The sequence below is a fragment of the Equus przewalskii genome, chromosome 7 (genome assembly GCF_037783145.1).
Source record: "Equus przewalskii isolate Varuska chromosome 7, EquPr2, whole genome shotgun sequence".
Lineage (NCBI taxonomy): Eukaryota > Metazoa > Chordata > Mammalia > Perissodactyla > Equidae > Equus > Equus przewalskii.
In genome coordinates, this window is record NC_091837.1 from 24,749,791 (window position 1) to 24,769,724 (window position 19,934).

Sequence of the window (19,934 nt, forward strand, 5' to 3'; positions counted from 1 at the left end):
CATCATGTTTTCAAGGTCCATCCACGTTGTGGCAGGTGTCAGTGCTTCATCCCTTTTCGTGGCCGAATCATATTCCAGTGCATGGATGGACCACATTTTCTTTCTCCTTTTATCCACTGATGGGCACTTGGGTTGTTTCCGCCTTTTGGCTCTCAGGACCAGCGCTGCCATGAACATTCCTATACAACGATTTGTGTGAACATCTGTTTTCAGTTCTTTGGGGTCCATACCTAGGAGTGGAACTGCTGGGTCGTATGGTCAGTCTATGTTTAACTTTTTGAGGAACAGCCTAACTGTTTTCCACAGCGGCTGCCCCCTTTTACATTCCTGCCAGCAGTGTAGGAGGGCTCCACATTCTCCACATCCTTGTCAACACTTGTTTTTCTTCCATTTTTTTGATAGCAAGGAAGTTTTTGCAAGCTACCTCGAGGTCAGCTGACCAAATCTGCAGGCGGCCCCACTCTGCAGGCAGCGCAGTGTTCCCCACCCCCCTGAGATGCCAATGTCCCATGATCGACTAGAAGGAGTGGATAAGAGCTCAGGACAACAGTGGCAAAGCTCTGGAATAGGGGAAAGAGGGATTGAAATAGAGACCCACGTCCCCCCAAAAAAACCCACAGGGCGGGACTCCAGCCTAGAGGCGTGATACAAGGCCAGGAAGGTGAATGACTCCTGAAGGCGGAGCTGAGAGGCCTCACATCCTGGGACAGTCAGGACGGGCTGTTCTGGGAAAGGACACTTGAAAGGAGACACCACCCCCCAAGGCAGATCAGGTGACAGAAGAGCGAGGCGTTGCAGGCGGGGAAGGAGGTCTGACCAGGAGTCAGCACGTCAGCACGGAGCAGCAGGAAACCGAAACCTGACACACACTGGCCCCACCAAGCCATCTGGGCAAAGACGAGCGGGGCCTCTTCCCCCCCAAGAACCAGGGGAGGAAATGCTGGAGGATTTAACTTCCCAAGAAGGTATTCTAGGCGTCTGCTGATGCCACCTTCAGGTGGGCTGTGTTCTCAGGGTACGTCTTCAGTCTCCAGTTCCCTCTGCGGAGCTTCGGGGCTGCTCCACGGACCACCTGACAGCCTCATACTAGGACGGTGTCCTCTACCCAAGACTGTGTGTTAGTAAGTGCCCGGTATACAGCCGGCACTCACTAATGCCACTTCCCTTCTCTTTCCCTGCCCAAGTTAAGCACAGAGCATCCTTGGATGTCTAATATTTATTGAGCATCAACTGTGTACCTGCTGGTCACTGAGATGAATCAGACAGATGGGGGTGGAGGGAAGACACACACAAATAGAAACGTACAAGGTGACAGAATGAAAGAGGTGCGAGGACAGCAAACTCTAAGTAGGGAGGATCAGGGAAGACGTTACTGCAGACGGGGTCTCTGCATGGGGTCTTGACGACTGTGCAGAAGTTCACCAGGAACTCTGGGCTCAGCCCAGACCCCCTTTCCCCATTTTGTGTGGCCCTCACTGTGTTCTAAAACTCTAGTGAATTAGCTGTCAACTATTTTAGATCAGGAGATTCCACAAGAAAGTCAGTTTGGGGCTTCGTTTTGGAAAAAAGTGGAAAGATTAGATCACTCTGGGCCCGCAGGCAACACTGGGCTGGGGCTGTGTAGCAGCGGCTCCCTTTACATGCTCTTCTCGTGGCTGCCCACTCCCCACCCCTTTGGCCTTCCCTGCCTGGACTCGTGGACCCAAACCTCAGGCTCACACACTCCCTCCAGCCCCTCCCTCCCCGGACAACTTAGGCCCTGCCTCTCTGTGTCTCCGGGAGGGGCCATGTGACGGGGTCCACACACCCAGAGGAAGGCATGAAGCCCTTCTGGGGGCTTCCCAAAGCCTCACTTCTCAAGAGGCTTTTGGGCAAGCTGCCTGCTCCTCTCGGGGCCTGCATTTGTTCACCTCGACGGCCTGCCCGCCTGACGTCCGGGGGTTCCTATGAGCGTGTGCCTTCAAGGCGCAGCAGGTCCCAGCTCACCCCTGATGTGTCCAATCACCCAAGACACAAGGGGCTCCCCAGGATCTGGGTGCTTTTCTCTGGAGAAGCGACACTCTTCCATCGGGGGAGTGACCTGATCCCCTTAGAGCTCAGGGCTTTTCCAGACAGGTTTGCAGAAAAGTGCTGACTTCCGGGACCACTGCCACAGGCAGAAGAGGGGAAGCGTGGGCTCCGGCTCTCCCTGAGGCCACCAGGCACCGACGTGGCGCTGCGGGCAGCCCAGGACTCCCCCGTCCAGGCGGAGGGAGCCTGCCAAGGCTCATCCCGAGATGGCAATCAGGCCGACGGGCAGCGGGCCTTCCAGGCTTGCTCCGCGAGGGAGCACGCAGGTGGCGGGGGTTATCTCCGACTGTCGGCTGGTCCCCTGAGGCGCTCTGGGCACAGCTCGAGGGAGATGCCCCGAGGCATCCTCCTCAGCTGCTCCCCAGGGAGGCCCACGAGACCAGCCAACAAGCACTGGGGTCTGTCCAGAGAGGCCTTAGGGAGGCAACATCCCCCCTCACAGCCCTCCAACCCGAGGCTGGGCCTCCTGCCGTGCTCCCCGCTGTCTGGGCACATCAAGGCCACCTCCTGCGCTCCCTCGGCCCCTTGAACATACTTCTGAGCAGCCCCTGGCCCAGCACAGGGGACTGACTGTGCTCTCATCACCCTTGGTGACTCCAGGCCCACCACGCATGAATTCAGCCCAAAAACCCTGCTTCACGCGCCACCCGTTAGGCCCGTGTGTGCCTTCCCTGCGCAGGGAGCCCGCCCTTAAAAACCGCAGCAAACACTCACTAAGAAATCAGAACTTGTACGGCGGAGACATCAAAGAAGTAACTATTACCTTCACAGCTGTCTCACTGACTTTATACAAAGGCCTTTAGCCAGGAGTCGGCTTCATTTTAAGGATTTATATGTCTACTTGTGAAAGGCAGGAAAACCTTCTGTTAAAATACGAGGAGCTAGATGGACCAGAAAACACGCTGACTGAAGAAGCCGGTCAGGACCACGCGATGATCCCGCTTCTGTGAAATGTCCTGAGTCGGCAAATCCAGAGAGACAGCAAGAGGATTAGTGGTGGCCAGGGGCTGGGGGAGGGGGAGGTGGGGAGAGGCTGCTAATGAGTATGGGGTTCCTTTTTGGGGTGATGGAAATGTCCTAGATAGTTAGGATGATGGCACAAGATAGTGAATTTACTAAAAACCATTGAGTGGAACTTTTTTTTTTTGAGGAAGATTAGCCCTGAGCTAATATCTGCTGCCAATCCTCCTCTTTTTGCTGAGGAAGACTGGCCCTGAGCTAACATCTGTGCTCATCTTCCTCCACTTTACATGTGGGACGCCTACCACAGCATGGCTTGCCAAGCAGTGCCATGTGCGCACCCGGGATCCGAACTGGCAAACCCCACACCGCCGAAGTGGAACGTGTGAACTTAACCGCTGCGTCACTGGGCTGGCCCCTGAATTGTACATTTTAAATGGTTGAATTGTATGGTATGTGAGTTATATCTCAATAAAAATGTTATAAAAATATATAAGGAGTCCTGTCTACCGGAGATCACACTGAAGTGACAATGATGCAGCTCAGAAAGGATTGTATGAATCAAGGGGGAAAGTCAGAATGACCGAGGCAATGATGAGAACCGATTCCTCCTCAGCTCTGGATCCCTCCATAGCTCCCACTTCCCCTCACCCATCCTGTGCCAGGACTAACCCACCACCCCAGCCACACCCTGCACGTGCTCCCGTCTGTTCCTGAATGTTGCCTGGAATGGCCTGCCCCATTCTACCCCAAGAACTCGTACCCATCCCATAAGACCTGTCTCAATGCCTGGAAGGGCTGCTCAACCTCGCCTCTCGACTCGGAGTTCACATCAAGTTCAAGTCAAGTTCATTCCCCTCCCTTGTCAGATGGGAAACTCACCACCAAAGAGATGGACGGGTTCCAGGTCACACGGCAGCAGGTGATGAAGCCACCGTAACCTGCAGCTTCCCTGTTTGACTGACGAGCACCCTGAAGCCCACCCAGCTACAAGGGACGGAGTCAAACCCAGCAAAGATGCCTGGGTTTGGGAACAGACACTACAAAGAAGCTCACGGATTAGTCATTACTGTTACCTGAGTTTACTCTCCATTTCTGCCCCACCCCTTTGGTGCCAGAAAGGGAAACTGACACCAACAGGCAGTCGGGCCAAGGAGGTGTGAAATGTCCTCGTCCCTGTTGCTACAGAGATCTGGAGCAGGGTTGGGAGTCTTGTGGCCGGGGCGATGTCCTCGGGCCCCGCCTGCCCCGCAGGAGACAGGCCTGAGCTCTCATGGGGCCCAGGAGGCTGGGAGGGGTACGCCAGGGCAGGAGGGGGGGACCACCCCAGCCTGGCCCAGGGGCTGTCTTGGGCATCTGCCTCCTCGCCTCCGTCCTCCTGCCATAGACTTGGCCAAGCCTCACCTTTCTTGTATGGATTATTGCAAAGGTCCCCGACAGCCATGTCTGCCAGGAGCTCCTTCCCCATTCAAAATGTCCTCCAGAAACTCAGAGAGGATCCTGTCACTCATCTGCTGAAACCGTGCGAAGGACCCACATCCCCCTCTGCTCAGCGTCTCATGTGTGGCATTTTCCAGCCCTGACTCTCGCCCTGTAATGACAGCTGATGCCTCTGCCTGGCTTGCATCTGTTCCCGCGCTTCTCCAGGCTGAGCTGTTGCAATTTTCCTCTGGAGAAACTCCCCTTTGCCACTTTCCGTGTGTGTGGCTTCGATGACACTACCAAGGGTAGCCATGTGACTCGGGACTAGATGATGTGCATATTTGAGACCTCCGGCCACAATGATTGGTTCAGTGATAGGCCAATGAGAGGGTTCCCTGAGACTTCTGCTGGACACTTGGGAAAGGCAATTTCTTTCCACCGGGGTTACAAAGCTGGTTGAGTACTGGGGGCCATTATTTGGCAAGAGCCTGCTTGAGAATGACACCAACACAGAGGAAAGCAAAGCTGAGAGAGAATGTCTGAAACAAATTCCTGATGGCATCATTTGGGCACCTGTAACCAGCTATACCTGAAGCCATCCCTAACTCAAAGCTTTCAGTTACACAGACAATAAATTCCTTTTTTAGAAAATCCTTAAACGATTTTAACTTAGGCTTCTGTCACTTTTAGCCAAAAGCAGGCTCTAACCTCTCCCTTTTGAGACTTTTCTCCCTTACCTCCCTGTCTATACCCCTGGTTCCTGTCCTTCAGAGAACCTAGAGGTGTCTGGCCTGAATTCACAGGATACTTAATGATGGTCTGGGATTTGAGCCAACCTGACACCTCATCTGTCTTACGTCTCCCTTCTGTAGCCCAGAGCCGAGCACAGTGCCTGCTAACCTGAAACGGTCAATATTCATTGGAAGGCAGAGCAAGCCCGGAGCCTGTCTCGAACACTATCCATCTTCTACAGATACCTATCAAATTCTTAGCACCGCTGACACTGATACCCAGCTGGAGGGACGGCTCTTCCATGACGCTCCACGCCACCCCCAGCAGGATTAGCTGCGCTCTCTCTGTTCCTGGCGCACTCCAGGGGCACAGCTACGTGGCAGGTGCCTCTGGTGCCGGTGTCACAGCCCTGGGCCCACCTGCATCCCAGGTGCAGCTGTGGTGCAGCTCCGTCCATGTGGACAGGGCCCCACCTCAAGCACGCACTGTAGGTCTTTCTGTTGTTGCCCCGGGATCTGCTCCGAAAGTTCCACGCAGGAGTGTCGGGGAGATGACACCCGCGGGCCACCCTGAGCTAGCTGGGGCAGGCGCCTGGGGATACATGTCCCAGGTTTTCTCCTCCAGAAAGACACTCTGGGAGGTGTTCCAGGTGCTTCTCAAAGGTCCCAGCAGGACTGAGCTCCGACCATGACCTCAACGACCCACCCTCAAAGTCACTCTTCCTCCTTCCCTGTCTCACCCCCCTGACCTCGGGGATCACCTTCTAAAGGAATCTCCTTTTACACGTGGTCCCCTCCTCAGGCTCTGCTTCAAGGGAACCAAGACAACGCACCCTTCACCACTAAGACAATCCCCTCCTGCCTGAGGTGTGGCTGCTCGTGTCCAAGTCCGTCTCCTGCACTGGACTGCGAGCTCGAACCTCCCTAACATCCAGTACCGTGCTCTCAGATGAAAGACCAAACTCCAGGCTGTGGCCTGCCTGACCTGCAGGCCCGGCCCCGGCCCACCTCTCTGACCTCATTTACACCTTCTCCCTCCCCTTTACTCTCTACACCAGCTGCCTTTGCCTTTTTATATTCCCTTGATCACACTGCAGTTGGTCCTGGCACAGGGCCTTTGCACATGCCATTCCGCCTGCCTGGAACTCACTTCCCCTTCACCTAGTTTACTCTCGCTTTTTTTTTCTGCTGAGGAAGATTCACCCTGAGTTAACATCTGTGCCAATCTTCCTCTTTTTGCTTGAGGAAGATTCACTCTGAGCTAACATCTGTTGCCAATCTCCTTTTTTTTCTTTTTTCCTCCCCAAAGCCCCAGTGCATGGTTGTATATCCTAATTGTAAGTCCTTCTAGTTCTTCAATATAAGCCACTGCCACAGCAGGGCAACTGACAGGTGGGTGATATGGTTCTGCAACCAGGAACTGAACCCCAGCCACCGAGGTAGGGAGTGTGCCAAACTTTAACCACTAGACCATCATGGCTGGCTCAAATTTGCTTTTTTTAAAGTACAGAATTCAGCGGTTTTTAGTACATTCAGAGTTGTGCAGCCATTACCACTATCCAATTCCAGAACATTTTCACCACCCCAAAAGAAAGTCCATACTCACTGGCCGTCCCTCCTCACGCCCCCTCCCCCAGCCCCTGGCCACCACCAATCTGTTTTCTGTGTCTGTGGATTTGCTGACTCTTGACATTTCAGATAAATGGAAGCAGAAAACACGTGGCCTTTTGTGTCGGCTCCTTTCATTGGGCGTGTTTTTGAGGTCCATCCATGATGCAGTAGGAGTCAGTGCCTCATTCCTTTCTGAGGCTGACTCATATTCCACTGTGTGGAGAGACCACGTTCTGTGCACCCATTGTTCAGGGGATGGACATGTGGGTCCTTTCCACCCTTTGGCTGCTGTGACTAGCGCTGCTGTGGACGTCTGTGCACAGGTTTTTATGTGGAGATATATTTTCAGTTCTCTTGTGTGCGTGCCTAGAAGTAGAATTGCTGGGTCACACGGTACTTTGTGACTATTTGACTGATGCCCGTCTCCCACACTAAACTGTGAGCTCCATGCAGACAGCAATGCTCTCCTTTTCACCCCCCATGACTGCAACACACTCAATGATTACTTGAATGAATGAATGGCAGGTACCCAGTACCCATCACTGAGCTGAATACCCTGGGCTAGAATGCTGGCAGTCCTAGCTCCAGGCCCAGCTCTGCCTCCACCCAGCTACGTGTCCTCTAGCCAGCGGCCGGCTCTCTGGGCCTCCCATTTCCTTCAGTGTAATGGGGAAAACGAGGCAGCCCTGCCAGCCTGGAGCAAGCCCACAGACGACCCTCCCACATCGGCTTGCTGGCCAGCTTCCCACTCACCTCGGGCTCCTCTGCCCCGTTCTGGCTGAGCTCACCCTGCAGCCTCTCTCGCAGCTTCCCAAGCTCCGCCCGCAGGCTGCCCATCTCCTGCTCCTTGGTTTGCAAATCTGCCTCCAGTTCTACCTTCTGTTCAATCAGGGCCTTCCCCTGGGCTTCCACCACTGTGACGCGGTGCCGAAGGTCATGGTTGATCTTCATCAGCCGTGTCTGCTGCTGCTGCAGCTGGAGAGAGAGAAAGGCCGTTCAATGGGGCTGCCACATACAGTAGCTCATGTTGTGCACTGCAGAAGGGCAAACTATCTATGGGTGTGCAATTCACACTGCAGACATCCTGATTTGTTAGAAATTTGTTCATATTCTTATAACTGTTGATGCCAGAGATGGATAATTAGTATATTTACTATGATAATTTTATGACAGATGGAAGATAAGTATCTTGTTAGTATATTACGACAATTTCCCAACAGATGGAAATAAGATGTCTTCAGAAAGGGGTGTCTTTTTCTAATTCAGGCAAAGCCACTGCAGGGGTTCCTGGAACAGCCTGGACCGTGCTGGCCTGCTCACAGAGGGGCGTGAAGGGGGTGGGCTTGAGGAAGCCTCAGGGTCAGAGCAAAGGCTGACCGGGCCTCGGAACCTCCCCAGGATGTGGAAGGAGTCAGATCAGAGGGCAGTGCCACGTCTGCTCCTGCATTCCAGTCAAGACTTGGCTGAGGGTCCTCCCACAGCTGCTGTTTCAGGGCTGGGCCCACCAAGACATGGGCAGGATCCATGCCCCATGGAGCCCATGGAATGAGACGGAGGGGGAGATGGGGACCTTGGAGAGGAGGATCCAGGCCCTTGCTGGTACCTATGCCCGGGCGGGTGGACATCACTTACAGCCTCGACGTCCTCGTTCTTCAGACCGAGCTCCCTGTCCTTGGCGCGGATCTCGTCGCGCTGCTTGTCCACCACCTCCTTCAGCTTCTTCATCACCTGCCGCTCCCGCTCCGACATGCCTGGGGTGGGGCCAGCGAGACCAGCAGGTAAGTCCACCTCCCTCCCCTGCTTAAACCATGCGGCCGCTTCCCACGGAGATGAAACTGCGCCGGCCTCCTCCTAGCCTCATCCTCTCCACTGCAGCACCTGCTTTCTGTCCCTGACCCCTCCGAGCTTGTCCCCACCTCAGGGCGTCTGCCATTGCTCTTCCCAGTGCCTGCAATTCCCTTCCTTCCAACCTCCCCTGGCTGGCTCGCCTTGGTCCTCAGGCCTCAGCTCCTCACAGAGGCCTTTCCTTCCCTGACCACCCTCCCACCACCCCGTTTATGACCTTTGCATCACTTTTCACCATCGCTAAGCGTCTGGTACCTTCTTTCACCTGAAGAAAGAAGATACTGCACAGTGATTCAGAGGGTGAGCTCTGGAGCTCAGACAGTGGCTCTCCCATTTATTAGTGGTGTGGCTTCGGGCTAGCATCCTTGTGCCTCAGTTTCCACATCTACAGAATGGGACCGATGGCAGTACCTGTCCCTTAGGGCTGTTGTGAGGATTGATCTAGTTAACACGCACGAAGCACTGAGATGATGCCTGGCATTCAGCAGGTGTTCAATGGGTGTTGTCTGTTACCCTTTTGTTTTTTGTCTGTTCCCCTGCCCCTTGCCCCCCAAGTATACTGTCAGCCCCAGGTGGCAAGGCCCTGCCCGACCTACTCACCATCATGTCCCCTTGACTCACAGAGCCTGGCACACAGTAGGCGCTTCCTAAGGGATCTGGTGAATTAATGACCTGTGAGGACGGGTGTGGGTTGTTTTCATGTGGCTGCTGTAACAAATGACCAGCAAAATGCGGAGCTTAAGATGGCAGAAATTCATTCTCTCATGGTTCCGGAAGCCAGAAGCTTCCAGAGTCAAGAGGTCGCCAAGGCCGGGCTGGAGTATCTGCTCCTTACCTCTCCCAGCTTCTGGCGGCTGCCAGCATCCCCTGGCCTGTGGTCACATCCCTCTGGTCTCTGCCCCCATGGTCACACGGCCTCCTCTTCTGTCTGTGTCAAATGTCTCTCTGCCTCCCTCTTAAAAGGACACGTGTGATGGCATTTAGTGCCGTCCAGATAACCCAGGATAAGCTCCCCATCTCAACAGCCTGAACTAAAGCCTGGAAAGATTTACCGTGTAAGGTGACAGCCCCAGCGTCCCAGGACTCGGACCTGATGTGCTGGGCGTCGGTATTCAGCCTCCTGCAGGCGCTGGGGCTGACAGCTAATCCCTGCCCCCAGGAGGCCTGGGCTGGGGGGCGGGGCAGGCTCAACCACAGACTAACGAGAGACGCATCCCCCGATTCCCTCCTCCAGGGTTCAGAGGACACGGGGCCCCCCCAGAGGAGAGACCCCGCGGCGATTCCTCAGCTCTTTTCCCTCCGTGACTCCCTCCTCCAAGCTGCTCCGCCCCAGCTGAGCCTCTTCTGCTGGCCGCCCCGCTCCTGTCCTGGGTATGCCCAAGCAGGCGGTCGCCGCCACGAACGAGCGTTCACGGTGTGTGCCCAGGATGGTGTGCGATGCTGCGGGGCCAAAACCCAGCTAGGACCGGGCTCTGCCCTCAAAGAGCTTAGCCTTCAGGTAATGGACACAGACGCAGGCGGGTCTGGGAGGCAGCCAACCTGCCTCAAGCGCGTCTCTGTCCTACCACGTGGCATGGGGCAGGTGCTCCAGACTGGCTGATGGGACAGCGACGGGCTACCCTCCATGTTCCCAAAGCACAAGTGGCTCCTGCAAGGCCCAGTCAGGATAAACCGCTTTACGTCTTCGACCCTGTTTCCTCTTGTTGCCCCTTTAGAGGAAGGTCCAGCCTCCTCACCCGACCTCTGAGGCCTGCGTGGTCCAGGCTTGCTCCCAGCTCGAGCTCGCATCCGCCCTTGGCCCCTGCTCACCAGCCGCCAGCATTGCCCTTCAGCTCCCCAGACGCACGGTCTCTCCCCCTAGGGCCTTTGCACTCGCTGGTCCCTGCCTGCAGCGCTCGTCTCATCATCTGGCTGCCCCCTCCTCCTTCAGGCCTCAGTGTAGACAACCTTGCTCTAAGAGGCCTGCCTGCTCCCGCAGTCCATGTGGGGTCTCCCTTGTCCTTCTTTCTAGTCCCCGTTGCATCCATGCCATCGCTCATCATGGTCTGTAGTGACACGTGTGTCTGACGTCCGTAAGTTGCTGAGAGCAGAACTGTGTTTCATTTATTGACCGTCGTGACCCCAGTGACGAGCTCAGTGTGAGGAATACAGCAGGTGCTCAATAAACACTTAATGAATGAGTGTTGTGTGTGTGTGCATGCAAAAAGATGTGAGGGTACTCCCAGCGGGTGGCCCTGTCTGGAAGAAAGTATGCTCCATGGTGGCACATTCTGGTGACCTTAAGGGAGCCACTGAGTCTTGTCCCCGATGGCAAGGCAGCATGGCATCATGGAGAGGACATGGGGCTTGGAGTTAGAAAATGTGGATTTGAGTCCCAACTCTGCCAGTGCCTGGCTGTGAAAATTTGAACAGATCTGTGTCTGCGCCTCAGTTTTCCATATGTGTGTAATGGGACTGATGTCAACAACAACAATAATGCCCTTTTCCAGTGCTTGGGAAGCTGGAACGTCTACGTTCCATCACAGCACCGGGCTGATGACGTCTGAAGTGACGTTAGCCTCTCTGAGCCTCCATTTCCTCATCTGCAAAATGGGTATGCTGGTCTCTATATTCCACCTCTCTGACAACATTCTGCCTCTAAATTAAGTACAGTAGGAAATCTCAAAAGGCTGTGAAGTAGGATCTTTTCCTACTAGGGGGCCTGGGGTGTCAGTTCAGTGCCCAAGACCGCTCAGCTTCCTCCTGTGCCTGCCGAGGCCTGCGAGGCTACGAGGCCGAGAGATGCAGAGAAGGGCTGTGGTGAGGAGGCCGGGATGGCCAGGAGGAGCAAGCATACCCCCCAGAATGGCTAAGACGAAAAGCACTGACGAGGCCAGGTGCTGGGAGAAGGTGGAGCCCCGGGAAGGCTCCGGCATCACGGTGGGAGCGCTGCTCCAGCAGACGCTTTAGCATTGCCTACTAAAGCTGATACACATGCTCTATGTACCAGCAGTTGCATCCCGGGTACATTGCCAACAGGTATGCGTGCACATGCTCATCAGGAGGAGGATGATTCAACAAACCACAGTACAATCAGATGCCATGTGGCTATTTATTTTTTGGTGAGGAAGATTGGTCCTGAGCTAACATCTGTGCCAATCTTCCTCCGTATCATATACAGGACACTGCCACAGCATGGCTTGATGAGCAGTGGTAGGTCCACACCTGGGATCTGAACCTACGAATCCCAGGCCACTGAAGCGGAGTGTGTGAACTTAACCACTGCGCCACCAGGCTGGCCCTAACTATGCGGCGGTGTAAAAGATTGAGACATATTGCAAAGTGGAAAAGGTAAGTGATGGTCTGTATAGTGCAAGATGTGCAAAAATGCTCATGGCAGCGTTGTTCATAGTAGCCCCAAACTGGAAACAACCAAAATGCCCATCAATAGGAGAATGAATGGACAGACTGTGGTACTAACATGCAATGGAATACTACACAGCCATGAAAAGAACAAACTACAAGCTCCACTTGGAGACTATAAAGTCAGTCATCTCTCCAGACTCTCCTCCTCCCTCAGGTGCAGCACTGGCGCCTTCCTGACCACCGTCCCCTCCTCAAAGGATGCTCTCCAGCTGGAGTCTTGAGCTGAATGGCCCCCGGACCTCCGATGGGGAATCACAGGGCCATCAGGAGGTCCTGGTCACTAGGTGCCCCCCTCTAAACACCCCTGGGCCACTGCTGCAAGGCAGGGCCTGGGCCTTGGCTGGCAGGACAAGAGGACACTGCTGACATCTTGCCCAAAAGCACCCCTCAGACAGTGTGTGTGTGTGTGTGTGTGTGTGTGTGTGTACGTGAGTGGGTGTGGTGGGGCTGAAATCAAGTGTAGGCAGAGTCTGTAAAAAGCCACAAAGCACTTGCTGTTTGCTCCCTGAGCACCTGTCGCACAACAGGCTCTGTGGGGGCATCAAGGGCAGAGTTGATCTAATCCCTGGGGGGCAGATTCCGCTCCCGGAGGAGTGAGGTGGGAAGAACAGCGAAGTGGGGGGTGAGAGGAGCATGAATCCGGAGACAGGAAACTTGGTCTGTAACCCAGCTGCATCATTCCCCTTTATGGGCGCCAGTGGCTGCAAGACCGAGAGGGCGGAGAACAAAACGGCCAAGAGTTGGAGTCTGAAGCTAGATTTCCTGGACTCAGTCCTGGCTTTGCCACTCATCTGTTCTTGACCTCGGGCCTGTTTTGCCACTTGCGAATGAGGATCATGTGGAGTCCCCACCTGGGGGGCTCTTCTGAGGCTGCATCGTTCATCTATGAGAAGTGCTCACGACAGGCCTGGCACAGAGTAAGAGCCCCCACGTGTTAGCTGTCATTCTGTCCATAAGACGGAAATCCCAGTGTTCCGAGCTCCAAAGGTTGCTGCTAACATGAAGTCCAACGGTGGGTACAGAGGTGCTTTCAAAATTAGGAGAAGGCTAAGTGTTTTTAATAGACTCACACTGTTGAAAGCTGGAGGGCTTCTGAGCAATCATGCAGTCACCCGCAATTCAGGATCCTGAGATCTGGATTTGAAGACACATCTGGGCAAGTGCATGGAGAAGCAAGTCCAAGGTCATCACAGGAGCCACCTTTGCAGTAGCGAAAACTGGTGACGATCAAAATGTCCACCAGTGTCCAAACGGTTAAATAAACAAGGCCCTTCCACACAATGGGACACTATGTAGCCAGTTAAAAGACTGAGATACACTGTTGAGTCAAAAATGCAAGTGACAAAGCCACAGCAGCACTATTCACAATGGCCAAAAGGTGGAAACAGCCCAAATGTCCATCAACAGATGGATGGATAAACAAGATGGGGTCCATCCACACAATGGAATATTATTCACCCCATAAAAAGGAATGAAGTGCTGAAATATGCTACAGTGTGACGAACCTTGAAAACATCATGCTAAGTGAAGGGAGCCAGACACAAAAGATCATACACATTGTGTGATTCCATTTAAACGAAATGTCCGGAATAGGCAAATCCATAGACAGGAAGTAGACAAGTGGTTGCCAGGGGCTGAGGGAATGGGTGGGAGGGCGGATTGGGGAGTGACTGCTAATGGGTATGGGGTCTCCTTTTGGAGATGGTTAAAATATTTTGGAACTAAATAGAGGTGATGGTTGCATAACATTGTGAATAAATTAAATGATGCACTAAATGCTACTGAACTGGACACTTTTAAACAGTTAATTTTTTTTTTTTTAGGAAGATTAGCCCTGAGCTAACATCTACTGCCAATCCCCCTCTTTTTGCTGAGGAAGACTGGCCCTGAGCTAACATCCGTGCCCATCTTCCTCTACCTTACACTTGGGACGCCTACCACAGCATGGCTTGCCAAGCAGTGCCATGTCCGCACCCGGGATCTGAACCGGTGAACCCTGGGCCTCCGAGAAGCGGAAGGTGCGAATTTAACCACTGTGCCACCGGGCCGGCCCCTAAACAGTTGATTTTATGTTGCGTGAATTTCACCTCAATTTTTTTAAAAGGCAACCCAAACAATAAATACACAATTTTAATTTGTAAAAAAAAAAAGCAAGTAACAATCCACACAGCACAATCCCTTTTATTTTAAAAACAACACACTCATGGAACATGTGTGTAAATGAGCACTAAGGGACGGCTGTGCCTCTGGCAGGTGCAGTGGGAATGAGGCAAAGGGAATTCTCACGTTTTTCTTGAGTTTTGTTTCAATCTTTTACAGTATGAACGAATATGTGTATTAGGTTTTTTTAAAAGACGAAAACAACCAACGCCCCCTGGTCTGTACAGGAGGAAAACGCCCTGAGAAGACTGGGCCACTGGCTTCAAACCCCAGTGCTAGCCCGAGGCCATCTGGGACGGCGATCAGGTCTTTCAACACTGGACCAGCCTGTTTCTCCCTCCATCAGAGCAGAACGGCACCTTCACCATGGGACGGGGACGGGGACAGCTAACCTTTACGGAGCACCTGCCGTCCCCAGCTACCGCGCTAAGTGTTTCCTGTGGATGATGCTGGCGCTCAGACCTCGTCATGTCCCTGTTCCCCACCCCCCCTTCAAGCTACTGACCAGGCTCCTTGGGCCCCCTGGCTGCAGGCTCTGTAAGGAAGTGCAGCCCCCTTGCCTCACAGCAGGGAAACTGAGGCATAACTCACACTCCGGACTCGCTGCCCTGCATGACTCTGCCTGCCATGATCACACCCTTGTCGGTTTCCTGCTCTCCCCGTCCTCTTCCTCCACCTCCCGACAGTCTCCCCTGGGGGTGCCCCCTTAACAAATCACCTGCACAGGAACCCTCCTCTCAGGGTCTCCTTCCAGAAGAATCTGATCTAAACAGTACTTATTTCATTTTATCCTCAGAATACCTTAGGAAGTAGGACTCCTGTTGTCCCCATTTCACAGCCAAAGAAACTGAGGTACACAGTAGCTAGTTAACTTACACAAGGTCACACAGCTAGTTAGTGGCACTACTGGGATTCAAACCCAGGCAGTCTGGCTCCAGAGTCCACACTCCTGCAACCACTATACTGCCTCTCACAGCCCAAGCCCCTCATGTTATCAGCGAGTGGACTGGAGGGAATAATGTGCCCCCCAAACTTCAGGTCCGCCCAGAGCCTCAGAGTGTGACCTTTGTTGAAAAGAGGGTCTTCACAGATGTAATTAGCTAAAGAGGAGGTTGTGCTGAATGAGGGCGGGCCCTAAACCCAATGACTGGCGTCCTTATAAAAGAAAGGACAGGGAGATTCAGACATGCACAAAGGAGAAAGCCACGTGACAACAGAGGCAGAGGCTGGAGGGATGTGCCCACAAGCCGAGGAGTGCTGGCAACCACAGGAGTCGGAAGTGGCAAGGGAGGGCCCTCCCCTAGAGCCTTTGGAGGGAGCACAGCCCTGCTGACACCTTGATTTTGGACCTCTAGACTCCAGATCCGGGAGAGAATCAATTTCTGTCCTTTTAAGCCAACCCGTTTGCAGTCATTTGTTCTGGCGGGCCCAGGAAACTAACACAGCAGGCATACGGCGAAGGGCCCAGAGAGGGTGCACAGCCGATTTTTATTGAGCTGAAATTCGTAGCAGCCACTCTTGGCTCCCACATAAGGTTCAGCTGGTAGGACAAAGTGACATAAGTGCCCTTGAGGACATCCCTTATCAGATAACTCCATGTTTGATGCTGTATATACTTTTTCTCAACAATGCTGGGAGTCAGGAGTTGCCATTCCCATTTTACGTGAGGAACCTGAGGATGGGCACGGTAAGCACCCTTCCCAAGGTGACCCAGTTACTAAGGGCGGGGCTGGGATTTGAACTCAGGTCTGCCTCACTCCACAGCCCCCTCTCTTTACAACGGGCTGCTCGAGCCAGCAGGCTCTGAGAACACATTCTAGCTCTGCACGTCCAACTCAGCAGCTGCCAGCGGCAACGGAGAACCTGAAATGGGGCGTGTCGGAATCAACATGTGCTTAAATGTGAAATACACACCAGCCATCCATGGATGAAGGGACAAACAAGATGTGGCCCATCCATACAATGGAATACGAATCTGCCTTAAAAAGGAAGGACATTCTTTTTTTTAATTTTATTATTATTTTTTTTCCTAAAGATTGGCACCTGAGCTAACAACTGTTGCCAATCTTCTTTTTTCCCCCTGCTTTTTCTCCCCCAATCCCCTCAGTACACAGTTTATTTTTAGTTGTGGGTTCTCCTAGTTGTGGCACGTGGGATGCTGCCTCAACGTGGCCTGGTGAGTGATGCCATGTCCACGCCCAGGATCCCAACCGGCGAAACCCTGGGCCGCCAAAGGCAGAGCGCACAAACTTAACCACTTGGCCACGGGGCTGGCCCCAGGAAGGAAATTCTGATGCGTGCTACAACGTAGATGAACCTTAAAGACATTGTGTAAGTGAAATTACACTAGTCACAAATGGACAAATACTGTATGATTCCACTCATATGAGGTCCCAGAGAAGTTAAATTCATAGAGACAGAAAGTAGAATGGTGGTTGCCAGGGGCTGGGGGAGGGGACTAGGGAAGTGTTGCTTAATGGGGACAGAGTTTCAGTTGGGCAGGGTGAAAAGTCCTGGAGGTGGGTGCACAACAACGTGGATGTACGTAACAGTATTGAACTGTACACCTAAAAATGGTTAAGATGATAAATTTTATGTGTAATTACCACAATAAAACAAAAAATATGGGGCCGGCCTGGTGGTACAGCGGTTAAGTTCGCACATTCTACTTCGGCAGCCCGGGGTTCACCAGTTCAGATCCCGGGTGTGGACATGGCACTGCTTGGCACGCCATGCTGTGGTAGGCATCCCACATATAAAGTAGAGGAAGATGGGCACAGATGTTAGCTCAGGGCCAGTCTTCCTCAGCAAAAAGAGGGAGAGTGGCAGCAGATGTTAGCTCAGGGCTGCTCTTTCTCAAAAAAAAAGTATCTATCTGAAGGAAATGAAATCACTATCTTGAAGAGACATCTGCTGCCACGTTCACAGCAGCATTATTCACAACAGCCAAGACATGGAACAACCTGAGTGCCCACCAACAGATGAATGGATAAAGAAAAGATGGGGTGTGTATAGATACATATACACAGCGGAATTCAGCCATAAAAAAAACCAAGAAAATCCTAGGGGCCAGCCCAGTGGTGCAGTGGTTAGGTTCATGCGCTCTGCTTTAGTGGCCCAGGGTTCATGGGTTCAGATCCTGGGCGCAGACCGACACACGGCTCATCAAGCCACGCTGTAGCAGCATCCCACACATAAAACAGAGGAAGACTGGCACAGATGTTAGCTCAGGGACAATCCTCCTCAAGCAAAAAGAGGAGGATTGGCAACAGGTGTTAGTTCAGGGCCACTCTTCCTCACGCCTACACACACATACACAATCCTGCCATTTGTGACAACATGGATCGACCTTGAAGGCATCATGCTAAGTGAAATACGTCAGACAGAGAAAGACAAACACTGAGTGATCTCACTTATCTGTGAAATCTGACAAAACCAAACTCACAGACACAGAGAACAGACTGGTGGCTGCCAGGAGCGGAGGGTGGGAGAAACGGGCAAAGGTGGTTAAAGACACAAACTTCCAGCTCTAAGATAAATAAGTTCTAAGGATGTAATGTACAGCAGGGTGACCGTAGTTAACAATACTTATTGTATGTTTGAAAGTTGAAAGTTGAAACTTATTGTATGTTTGAAAGTTGCTAAGAGAGTAGATTTTAAAAGTCCTTACCACAAGAAAGAAAGGTTTAGTTATGTGTGGTGATGGATGTTAACTAAACTTATTGTGACTATTTCACAATATATACATAGATCATTACATTGTACACCTGTAATATAATGTTGTATGTCAATTATATCTCAAAAAAACTGGAAAACAAACAAATATATATAAAGACCACCAGATTTTAAAAAAGTGAAATGAAAAAAAGCCAGCAAAATACCCCACCGATAATTTTTAAATTGATTACACGTTGAAAGGATATCTTGGATCTCTTGGGTTAAATAAAATATATTATTAAAATTACTTTCACCTCTTCTTTTTTCCATTTTTAACGCGACAACTGGGAAAATTATCACATATGTGGCTTGCCTTACATTTCTACTGAACGGCGCTGGTCCAGGCCGCCCTTCTGCAAACGACTACGTGCTGAGTCTCCTCCTCTCCTGGTGATGAACTTCTTGGTCTAGAGCCCAAGAATTCTTCCGGATCCTCGAGCGTATCTTTGCAGCCCCACCTCCCTAGACCAATGGCTTCGATACCTGTAATTCATTCCCACATGTGCTAACAAGTAGCTTCTATTGTTGCCCTCCAGCTGACAAGACAGATTTCCGAAAACCAGGGGCTGGGAAGTGCTTTTTAATCTGGAAACTTCCAGGGAGTGGAGACAGGAGATCACCAAGACGGCTCTGAGCGCAGCCCCAGCATTAATCTCCAAGAAAGCAACACTGTCCTACACAGGGCCGGCTCCTCCGAGCAGCTGCCCCACCCCACTCGCCCCCTCGCACAACGGCACCCCTGCACCCTCAGTCTCCCCTAGGCCCCGGCCCACTGCTCAAAGTGGCATCTGGCACACAGTCTAACTTAGCAGGCTCCACTTCTCCTGCGGACCCCTCTGCCCAATGTCTGTTCCTCTCACAGGTGGAAGAAACACTTTTGTCCTTGCTGTGTTCCCATGGTTTCCCATGCAAAATAAAAATAAAAGGCATGCCTGGCATCTGCCCGGGCTCTTCACTAGGATGGGGGCTGCTGCTGAGCGGAGCAGCCCAGCCTCCCCAAGCTAACCATTTAGGAGCCAGCGCCACACGGATGCCAATTAAGTGCGCCTCCCATCAGGCAGGGCGGGCTGTCTCATGACAAGCCCGGCGGGGCTTCGGAAAGCTGAGGCAAAGCTCTCCCACACAGAGCGCGCTGCGTGCACACAGATGCAACGATGTGCAAGGGAGTGGCTCGGGGCCTTTGGGTCCACGCCTGGGGGCCCTGAGGCCTCTCAGGCATCTTTGGGGCAGGCAGGGGAGTTCCTGGGTCACCCCAGAGGCCTCCGGGTGCCCTACAGAAATGTCACAGACAAAAAGATGGCTACAGGTTCCTCAATCAGTTCAGCATTGTTACCAAATGACCCAGCAAGGCTATCCCTGGGTATATACCCCAAAGTGCTGAAAACACACATCCACACAAAAACTTGTACCAGAATGTTCATAACCGCATTAGGCATAACGGCCAAAAGCTGCAAACAACCCAAGTGTCCATCAACAGAGGAACGGATAAACAGCATGTGGTCCATCCACACAATGGACTAGGAGTCAGCCATAGAAAGGAATGAAGCACTGACACCTGCCGCAATCTGGATGGACCTTGAAAACATTATATTAAGGAAAAGAACCCAGACACAAAAGGTCACATATTATATGATTCCATTTACAGGAATTGTCCGGAACAGGTAAATTCATAGAGGCAGAAAGTAGATTAGTAGAAAGCGATTATGGCCGGGGGTGGGGCAGGAGTGGGAGGGGTTGGCTAATGATAGTTAAAGGGTCTAGTGTTTCTTTTTAAGGTGACAAAAATGTCCTAAAATTGTGGTGATGGTTGCACAACTCCGTGAATATACTAAAAACAACTGAATTGTGCAGTTTCCACAGGTGAATTGATGTTGCAATAAAGCTCTTATAAAACAGGTAACAGCAAACGTTTATCTAGTGCTTATTATGTGCTAAACACTTTACACGTATTACCTCATTTAATCCTCATAATAATACCCACTTTTTACCGTGAAGAGGCTGATTTACGGAAAG

The 19,934-nt window shown here is 52.4% G+C and overlaps 1 protein-coding gene across 4 annotated transcripts in view; it reads right to left on the reverse strand.

Annotated features, from left to right (window-relative positions):
• The window catches only part of RILPL1 (Rab interacting lysosomal protein like 1), a 44,401-nt gene that overhangs the window by 12,056 nt on the left and 12,411 nt on the right, over positions 1 to 19,934 (reverse strand). For all 4 annotated transcript variants that reach the window (XM_008518502.2, XM_008518505.2, XM_008518504.2 and 1 more), the window contains exons 3-4: positions 8,427 to 8,545; positions 7,548 to 7,769 (exon numbers count right to left, since the gene is read on the reverse strand). In XM_008518502.2, the coding sequence (XP_008516724.1) occupies positions 7,548 to 7,769; positions 8,427 to 8,545 (341 nt within the window). The remainder of the gene's footprint in view (positions 1 to 7,547; positions 7,770 to 8,426; positions 8,546 to 19,934) is intronic.